Below are 9,017 nucleotides of genomic sequence, written 5' to 3'. Positions count from 1 at the left end.
AGCCGTGGGGATGCTGATGGCACCCGGGGGTCCTCATCCCAAACCAGGAGTGTGACACACACACACCCCCACCCCCCTACAGGAAACCAGTTTTGGGGTCAGGTCAGTTTGGAGGGTGCGGGGTGCCAGGCTGAGGGTGCTCAGCCCCCCTGGGGTGCCCACGGAGGTGCAGCATTGCTGGTGCTCAGTCTTAATTCACCTGATGAATTAAGATGGAGGTGGAATTAAGATCCGGTGGATGCCCGGGCCGGATCCTGGCACCGGCACAGTGCCGTGCCCCCGCGGCGCTTCTCCTCCGCCGGTGCTTTTCTTCTAAAACAGGGGCAGCGAGGGCTGGCGAGGGAGGTGGGGAGCGGTGCATCTGCTGAGCCGGGCACAGGATGGATCCTCCGCCACCTCCTCCCACCAAGAAATTTCTACCTTAAAAAAAAAAAAAAAAAAGCCCAATTTACTAAGACTGCTGAGAAAAGTGCTCGTTGAAGTAGGTCATTAATGCTCTGTGTGAAGATGACTACCTGAATTTGAATTCAAAACAAAAAAATCAAGGCTTTTCACAAGGGCTGGGATAGGAGGTTGCTTACCAGCTGGCTCCCATACCAGTGAGTTTCCACACCTAACACAGCTGGAATGTGGCCTTAAAGAAAATCTGCATTATAAACTGCCTCTGAACTGATTCACCTGGTTGTGAAACGAATTTAAATGACTTCTGAAAGCTGGTGAGGCAGCAGTTCATTTGGATTGCAAAGCAATATAGAAAAGGTAAGTGTCTTCCCAGGCTAACAATCTACATATTAAAGACATAAAAAGAACTTCTTGGAGTCATAAAGACCAGTGCCAAAACAAATTCAGGAAGACCTGTGGCAAGTGAAATGGTGAATCTGGGCAGCAGTGTCAGTGTTTATAGGTTATTTATCTTACATAGTCTTAAAATGTTGTTGTATGTTATAAAATGCGGGGGGTTATGGGAGGCACGGCTCTGGGGGGAATCAGGGGGGAAACGGGGGCTGATGGGCTGTCCTGGGGCTGGGCTGCGGGGAGGGAGGAGCAGCCCCTCTGCTCAGCCAACCTCCGGAGGGGTTCAGAGAAATTAAGTCTTAAGGAAAACACGACTGAAAGGAAAGGGGACGGGGGTCCTGCTGCAAAACTTAAAAATGCCGCTGCTTTGGCCGGGAGTCTCCCACTGCTTCTTCTCCCCCCGTGGGAGCAGGAGGCTCCCGTGAGACCCCACGCCAGGCTGAGGAGTCTGCACCATAGGGACGACGTACCGGTGCTGTGCCGCAGCATCGCAGGTGTAACGGGGCTTGCCGGGCCGGCACCGTGCCAGCTGCTCGGCGCTGCGTGAGGAGATGCAAGCGCGTGGGAAAGTGGGGGCTTGCAGAAGGTTGGTTTATTTTGATTTTTTTTTTTTTTAATTTACTTTAAAAAAAACAGCCAGCCAACCAACCAACCAAAAATCAACACCAAATGTAAAGCAGGGCGGTTTTCAGAGCTCTGCAAAAAAATCGATGGCGGTGAGAGGAGCCGGTGTGGGGGTGCAGCAGGCTCAGGCGGGGGACGGCAGTGCGGTGGGGCTGGGTGAGCCGTCTCCCTGCGAAATTTCCTCCCCCTGGAGCCTTCCCTGCGGCCGCCCCGCTCAGCCCCGACCACCCTGCGGCTCTGCCCTCCCGCCGTGCAGGCGTTGCCTGCGTCTGCCTTTCCTCCTTCCTCGTGCGTGGATGATGCACGGGGACGTGGGTGACAAGACAGTTATTTTGCAAGTCTCCCACGCCTCTCCCCACCTTTGGCCCTGGGTCCCAGCCCCGTGCGTGCGGCCACAGCTCATAAGGAAGCAGGAGGGGACGTGCTGCCCTGACGCCCTCCGGCTGCACCCACACCTGAGTGCTGTGGGGTCGGGGGGGTCCCGGGGCAGGGTACCTCATGAGGCCATGGCTTTCCCCAGCAGGCAGCCTGGCTGGGCATCAACATCTTCCTCTTCACCTACTACTTTCTGTTCTTTGACCGGGATGAGCGATATTTCTACACCAGGGCCATCCTCGGGGTAAGGCGCTCCCCCACGGCACTCTGCCTGCCCGGGCACGCGTGCCCCTCAGAGCCCTCCTTCAGTGGGCTGGGGGGCTGCAGCCCCCACATCCCTTCCTTGTCCTGCCCTCTTCCAGCCTGCCATCGCTCCATCCCAGTCCCCAGCCCGGCATTGCTCCATGCTGGTCCCCGTCTTGGTCCCTGTCCTGTCCCGGCACAGCATCGCCTCCTCCCAGTCCCCCTCCCCTCCTGGTTCAGCATCACCCCCTCCCAGTCCCCACCCCAGCATCGCTCCCTCTGAGTACCTAATCCAGCATCCCACAGCCCCAGCCCAGCATCGCTTGGCCCCATCCTGTCCCAGTACCGTACCATGCTGGGCAGAGCCAGGGGGGACAGCGTGGCCGCAGGCAGATGTGCCCAGCTGTGGCATGAGACAGCAGGGCTCAACCCCCATCCTCTCCCCAGTCCGCCTTGGCGTGGGCCCGGGCATCGGCCAAGTGCCTCAACTTCAACAGCATGCTGATCCTGCTGCCCGTCTGCCGCAACCTCCTCTCCTTCCTCCGTGGGACCTGCTCGGTGAGTGCCCTGTGGTGGCACGGCCAGCGTGCCCATCCCCATCCCCATCCCCATTCCCGCCCTGACGCCGTCACCTCTCCCCACAGTGCTGCAGGCGGACGCTGCGGAAGCAGCTGGACCACAACCTCACCTTTCACAAGCTGGTGGCCTACACACTGGCCCTGCTCACAGGTACCGCCCCGCGCTGGGCTGGGGCACGGTGGGGACGGGGAGATGGCCAGGCGGGTGACTGCGTCTCCCCCGCCCAGCCGTGCACACCATCGCCCACCTCTTCAACCTGGAGCGCTACAACCACAGCCAGCAAGCCACCGACGGCAGCCTCCCCGCCGTCCTCTCCAAGATGCACCTGCAGGGCAGCAACAAGTGGCTCAACCCCATCCACTCCAACCAGACGGTGAGTGCCAGCCCTGGCATCCAGCCCTCCACCACCGCCTGTCCCCTGCCCCCCCCCTAACCAATCCTGCTGCCCCTGCAGACCGTTGAGTACGTGGCCTTCACCACCATCCCGGGGCTGACAGGGGTCATCATCACGCTGGCGCTCATCCTCATGGTCACGTCCTCCACCGAGTTCATCCGCAGGAACTACTTTGAGGTCTTCTGGTACACGCACCACCTCTTCCTCATCTACTTTGCCGGTCTCGTCATCCATGGCATCGCGTAAGGCTCCTCACCGCTCCCCGAAGGCAGGACAGCGAGGGGCAATGGCCGCAGATGCCTGATGGGACAGCCCTGCCTGTCCCAGGGGAGCGGTGCAGCCCCGGAGGAGGTTCACTGGGGCTGTGGGCTCTCCATTCCCGGGGCTGGTTAGCCCGGCTGGCCCCATGCAGTACAGCTCAGCCCCGGCCAGGGGTGCAGGAGATGGCCCTCAGGTTCACCTGTCGCCTCCCCACAGTGGTCTGGTGCGTGGGCAGACGGAGGAGAGCATGGAGGAGGTGCACCCCCACCGCTGCGCCCAGTATCTCACAAAAAAGGATGAAGATTGCAGCCACGACTGCTGCAAAGCCCCCGAGTTCGGGAGCATCCCCGCCGAGGTAGGGCAGCAGCGGGACAGCTGCGGGGGGTTTTTTCCCTCGCCCTTGGGATGCTCCAGCCCTGGCTCCCCCCCAACCCTCTGCCCTCCTCCATCCCTGCAGTCCTGGAAGTGGGTTCTGGCCCCTCTCCTCCTCTACATCTTCGAACGGATCCTTCGGGTCTGGCGTGCACGGCAGAAGGTGGTCGTCACCAAGGTGGGTGGTGTGGGAGCCCACGCCTACCGCCCACACCTTTTCTTGCAGCCATCAGTGCCATAGCTCCTTGCCGGGGTGGCCGTGGGGAGGTGGGCAGGGGCCACGGCCAAAGCTCCTTGCCCAAGGACAGGAGCCAGGCTGGGCGCTGAGCCCCGTCCCTGCACCACAGGTGGTCATGCACCCTGCCCGTGTGCTGGAGCTGCAGATGCAGAAGAAGGGCTTCCGCATGGAGGTGGGACAGTACATCTTCGTCAACTGCCCTGCCATCTCCCTGCTGGAGTGGCATCCCTTCACCCTCACCTCAGCACCCGAGGAGGACTTCTTCTCCATCCACATCCGGGCGGCCGGCGACTGGACGGAGCGTCTCATCGACACCTTCCAGCAGCAGAATGCGGAGATGCCCAGGTAGGCTGGGGAGTGCCCGAACAGGCCATCCTGGAGATTTGGGGAGGCTGTACCTCTTACCCAGGCCCTCCCTTGGCCAGGATCGAGGTGGATGGCCCCTTCGGCACAGCCAGCGAAGACGTGTTCCAGTATGAGGTGGCCATGCTGGTGGGAGCAGGCATCGGCGTCACCCCCTTCGCCTCCATCCTGAAGTCCATCTGGTACAAGTTCCAGCAGGCTGACCAGACCCTCAAGACCAAGAAGGTACGGGGTGCCCTGTGGGACCAGCCATGGGTTTCTCCATACTGGGCTTCCCAGTCCTTGACCTATCGCATCTTTCCACACCTCCTGCTGTGCTCCACCTTGAGCAACCCCTCTCCCCCTGCATCCCAGATCTACTTCTACTGGCTCTGCCGGGACACGGGAGCCTTCGCCTGGTTCAATGACCTGCTTGCCTCGCTGGAGCAGAAGATGGCCGAGTCGGGCAAGGCAGACTTTCTCACCTACCGGCTCTTCCTCACCGGCTGGAACACCAGCATTGTGAGTTGGCCACAGGCAGGCGTGACTGCAAAGGGGGACACAGGGTGGCCAAGTTGTGCAGGAGAAGCAGGGCGAGCCTGCAGGCAGAAAGTCAAGGAGGGCTTCTTGGTGGGCAGCAGTGGTGGGTGCTCCTCTGTGGTGAGGGACAGGAGGTGGGCTCGCAGGCGCTGGCCAGGTTCCTCATCGTCCCTGCTCTGCCCAGGCGAACAACGTGGCGCTCCACTTCGACACCACGACGGACACGGTGACGGGGCTCAGGCACAAAACCATCTTTGGGCGGCCCATGTGGAACAGCGAGTTTGCGGCGGTGGCTGCAGCCCACCCCAGGTGAGAGCCGGGCAGGGGGTTGAGGGTGCTGGAGCCACCAGACACCCCATCCTCCCCAGCACTGGGCTGGGTAGCGCTGGCTTTAGGAGGGGCGTGCTCATCCCCCGCAGGTTGCGGGAGCCCCAGAAGTTCTTAAATCACTTTATCTGTGAGCCGCCCGCCCGGCGCTGACAGCCCCACACTGTGTGCAGGTCGGTGGTCGGCGTGTTCCTGTGCGGGCCGGGGTCCTTGGCAAAGAGCCTGCAGAAGTCCTGCCACCAGCACTCCAGCCTGGACCCCAGGAAGGTCAAATTCTACTTCAACAAGGAGAACTTCTAAGCGGCAGCCAGGCTGGGAACCCCAGAGGGCAGGGGACCCTGCCAGTCTCACCTCACCCCCCATGCCAGAGCATGGCCAGCATCTGCTGAGGAGTGTGCGCACCGAAGCCAGGCAAGACACTGCAAGGTACTCCTTCTCCACGAGAAACTCCAGGTTCAAAGACTTCTTGACCCGGTCTACAAGGGGTCCTCACGGGGGGAGCGGACCTGCAGCTCCACATGTCCATCCCCCTGTCGAGAAACTAGAGGCGGGTGCTGCGATGACACTGCTGGAGCAGCGGGAAGCAGTGGGAGCGTCCAGCGGGCTGGGCAGGACCACGGGACGGGACACAAGCACGCCGAGCAGGCACCAGGGGCTAAACGTGTCCCTCCAGGTTTAAACACTCCTTTGCATAAAAGGGTAAATTAAACTTGCTTTCCTTTGCAATAAAAGCCACAGCGGTGACTCAGTCCGTGCCGGCGTGAAGGGAGCCCACTCTTTTCCCCCTCGTAGGGCTGTAATAGAAAAGCTGGTTGATTACACACCTCCTGGGGCACAGGGTAAGGTGTCCCCCCCCCTCCACAGGGGCTCGCTGCCACCACCCAGAGCCAGCCTGCACCACCCACCAGGCACTAACCAGCACACAGGCCGACTTCAAACGTGGCTCACACAAAACCAACACATTCTGCTAAAGCACATGCAGAAAAGGGGGGGGGGAAAATAGCACCCTCGCCGAGCAGGCTGGTGTGGTAAGCGATACAGCAATCGGATACGGAGCCCTCCCCGCCTGGTCGGCAGGGACAGAAAGCCGAGCTCCCCATCCTTGCCCTTCCCTCACAGCACTGCGAACAGCCCGGCACGTAAAAGCCCGCAAATAGATCTTGCTCCAGTGCTGGGGAGATGGGAGGAAGGCGAGTAGTGTGGACTAGCACGGAGGCAAGACTGCTCCCAGAAACCCCCCAGCCCCGCTCCAGCCTCCACGAGAGACCAAACAAGGCAGCCGGAGACACGGCTTTACTCAAATCCTCCTCCCACTTTATTTCAAACATCATAAAATATACACACAGAAAAAAAAAAGGATGAATGGGAGGGGAAAACGTTACGGGGCGGAGGGGTGGGAAGGAGAAACCTCTCCCAAAACGCAGCATCAACTCAGACAGCAACGGGACCAGCTGCCATGGAGCGTCTCCTCCGCCCAGGCGGACGGCATCTCCACCATGCGCCTGCCAGGCCTGCGAGAAGGAAGGGGAAGAGAGTGAGCCCTGACATGGGGAGGAAAAGCGGGGTAGAGCCCCATCCTGAGCAGCTCTCGGATTTACTGGAGGGGAGCAGGCAAGGCCAGGGCTGGGTTAAGGACATCACCTGTCAGGGTGCCCCTGTGGACTTCTGGATTTGCTCCTTTAGGATAAGGATGCTCTGCCGTTGCTCTGGGGGCAGCATGGCGATCTGGTCTGCCGTCAGCTGCAGAACCTGCATGATCAGGGCTGCCTGTGGGGAGAAGGCAGAATCAGAGACGTGTCCTGCCAGAGCAGCCACGGGTTACCAGAGCCAGGAAGGGGCTGTCCCCACCACAGTAAGGCACGTAGGAAGTGCTGCTCCTGCTGTCTCACCCTTTCCCTTTTGTCTACTCACCTTCTCATGATCCTGGGGGGTGACCTGGCTCTGTCCAGGGCTAAAGCCTCCGGGCTGACCAGCTCCTTGGCCCTGCCCCGGGAAGGCCTCCTCCCTGCATGCCTGCCCCTGCCATGTTAGGAACCTGCAGGGAGGAGAGAAGGGGTAAGGACCAAGGGGTCTCTGGACTCCGCCATACAAAACCAGGAACGTAAAGCAGATGATCAGATGGATGCCCTCACAGACAGCCTGAAGATGCCCGAGCACGAAGACAGACAGGCTACCGAGCATTTTATGTGCTCTCCTCTCCCTCCACCTTCTGCACTCCTTCCTGCGCATCAGGAAGAGGTGGAGAGAGGCCCGAGCCTCGTCTCGTCCCCAGCAGATGGGCAGTGCCTGGGGAGATGGGACAGCTGCCCCAAACCCCTCAGAGAGCCACTGACCCAGGCCTCGTGCTTTTAGGAGGCGCTGCTCTGTGGGACACCCTCCCCTCTCTAGCTGCTGCAGGACACGATCGCATCCCCCACCCTGCCCCAATCTACGAGACACCATCGGTGCCCAACCAGCTGAGCAGAGGTGGTGCGTGTACCTGGCGGGGCCCCTGCGGGCCACTGGCTCCCATATTAAGTGGCCCAGGACCCTGTATCCCACCAGGCATGGGGCCACGCGGGTTGGGACCAGGCCCTCGAGGCTCCAGGCCCCGGGGCTCCATAACCCTGGCCTCCATGGCCCTGGCTTCCAGCACTCGCGGCTCCAGGACCCGCGGCTCCAGGCCTCGCGCCTCCAGGGCTCGCGCCTCCATCACCCGGGGCTCCAGCCCTCGCGGCTCCAATCCTCGTGGCTCCAGCCCTCGGGGATCTCTTCCGACTGCAGGGGAAAGACAAGGCAAGGTGTTGAAGGGAGCAGTGCCGCGGGGAGTGTGGGAGCAAGCCCACTGCCTCCTTCGCCTGGCGGCTAGCAAACGCCCAGAAGAGCCGGGGGCCGAAGGGACATCCCTGGAGGAAGTCCCTCGCCCTGCGGGACCGTCCCTCCTTGCCCTGGGGTCAGTTGTTTCTCTGCCCAAACCCCCTTCCTACGCCTCATGTCGGGGCAGTGGGCTCCACTCTGACTTCTTGTCTGTACGCTTTAAGCCACCCACTATTTCATGCCCCCTCTCTCACCTCGAGCATCCATCAAGGGCCCCCGCGGCTCTCCCATCAGTGGTCGGGGTTCTCCCATGGGTCCCCCCCTCATCTCATGGGGGGGGCCACGGCTGTCATGACCAGGCATATGGTGCATAGGGGCTCCCTGGTGGGGCGGCCCAAGGTAACCTCTGACGCAGAGAGACGAGGAGAGCAAAGCAGGAGGAGGAGAAAAAGCGAGAGAGTGTGAATCAGACGCTGGCTTGGCACGGTCTGGGCAGAGCGCTGGGATTTCCCCCGAAGCCGGCCGCAGGGGAGGAGGACGAGGCTGGCACAGGGACGGGTGCTGTCGGCCCCATGCCACAGGGCTGCTGCCATCACACCGGGGATGCCCCATCCCCGGGGAAACGGGCCAGCCCCCGCGGTCGGCAGCACAAGGGCCTCCAACCAGGCAGCGGTGACTCCCGGAAGGCTGGTGCCATCCCTGTCCTCAGCGAGAGGTCACCCTTGGGCCGGGGACAGTGCCAAGGGCTCCTCTCCTCTCCTTCCCTCTCCCCTCACCTGGGCTCCACTTCTCCAGTGACTGAGAGCAGGGTCCCTCCGCGAGGGTCATTCGGGGCATCTCCCAAAAGGCCTCGGGGTGGCGGGCCACTAGCAGGTAGAGGTCCACGCTGCATAGGGGCCCTCGGGTCTGGCATGGGCACTGCCAGGGAGACACACAAGAGCTCGTGAGGATCTGCATGACCATTGCTGTGCTGAGACTGTCCCCCAGTGCTCTCGGGGCTGGGGTGCGGGGCGGCCTCACTGCTCCCCGGCGCGCAGGCGGGTGAGCCGTGCTGACCGCCGGGGAGAGCAGCCCCTCGGACAAGGCCGGAGCGGGCTGGAGCCCCTTCCCTGGCTGCTGATTTTATCCCTC

At 61.7% G+C, this 9,017-nt stretch overlaps 3 protein-coding genes across 3 annotated transcripts in view; 2 read left to right on the top strand and 1 right to left on the bottom strand.

Moving 5' to 3' along the window:
* The window catches only part of XKRX (XK, Kell blood group complex subunit-related, X-linked), a gene marked incomplete at its 5' end in the record, with an annotated part of 5,860 nt that extends 4,518 nt beyond the window's left edge, over positions 1-1,342 (top strand). The window contains one exon of the mRNA XM_009881786.1: positions 1,208-1,342. Coding sequence (XP_009880088.1) covers positions 1,208-1,342 — 135 coding nt within the window. The remainder of the gene's footprint in view (positions 1-1,207) is intronic.
* Positions 1,343-1,505: 163 nt separating this feature from the next.
* NOX1 (NADPH oxidase 1) lies at positions 1,506-5,390 on the top strand. The gene is made up of 13 exons (XM_009881784.1): positions 1,506-1,511; positions 1,943-2,038; positions 2,485-2,595; positions 2,682-2,766; positions 2,844-2,989; positions 3,071-3,252; positions 3,488-3,626; positions 3,729-3,821; positions 3,991-4,226; positions 4,307-4,469; positions 4,599-4,745; positions 4,948-5,072; positions 5,264-5,390. Exons 1-13 carry the CDS (start codon positions 1,506-1,508, stop codon positions 5,388-5,390), a joined length of 1,656 nt encoding a protein of 551 aa, XP_009880086.1.
* Positions 5,391-6,718: 1,328 nt separating this feature from the next.
* Positions 6,719-9,017, bottom strand: part of CSTF2 (cleavage stimulation factor, 3' pre-RNA, subunit 2, 64kDa) — a 7,368-nt gene continuing 5,069 nt past the window's right edge. Inside the window, 6 exon segments of the mRNA XM_009881783.1 lie at positions 6,719-6,857; positions 7,002-7,082; positions 7,084-7,125; positions 7,570-7,847; positions 8,141-8,292; positions 8,663-8,804. Of these exon segments, the coding sequence (XP_009880085.1) occupies positions 6,735-6,857; positions 7,002-7,082; positions 7,084-7,125; positions 7,570-7,847; positions 8,141-8,292; positions 8,663-8,804 (818 nt within the window). The 3' untranslated portion in view covers positions 6,719-6,734.

This window comes from Charadrius vociferus, unplaced genomic scaffold, assembly GCF_000708025.1.
Source record: "Charadrius vociferus isolate BGI_N301 unplaced genomic scaffold, ASM70802v2 scaffold472, whole genome shotgun sequence".
Lineage (NCBI taxonomy): Eukaryota > Metazoa > Chordata > Aves > Charadriiformes > Charadriidae > Charadrius > Charadrius vociferus.
The sequence above is the reverse complement of the archived record's forward strand: the minus strand, read 5'-3'. Positions and strand labels throughout refer to the sequence as shown.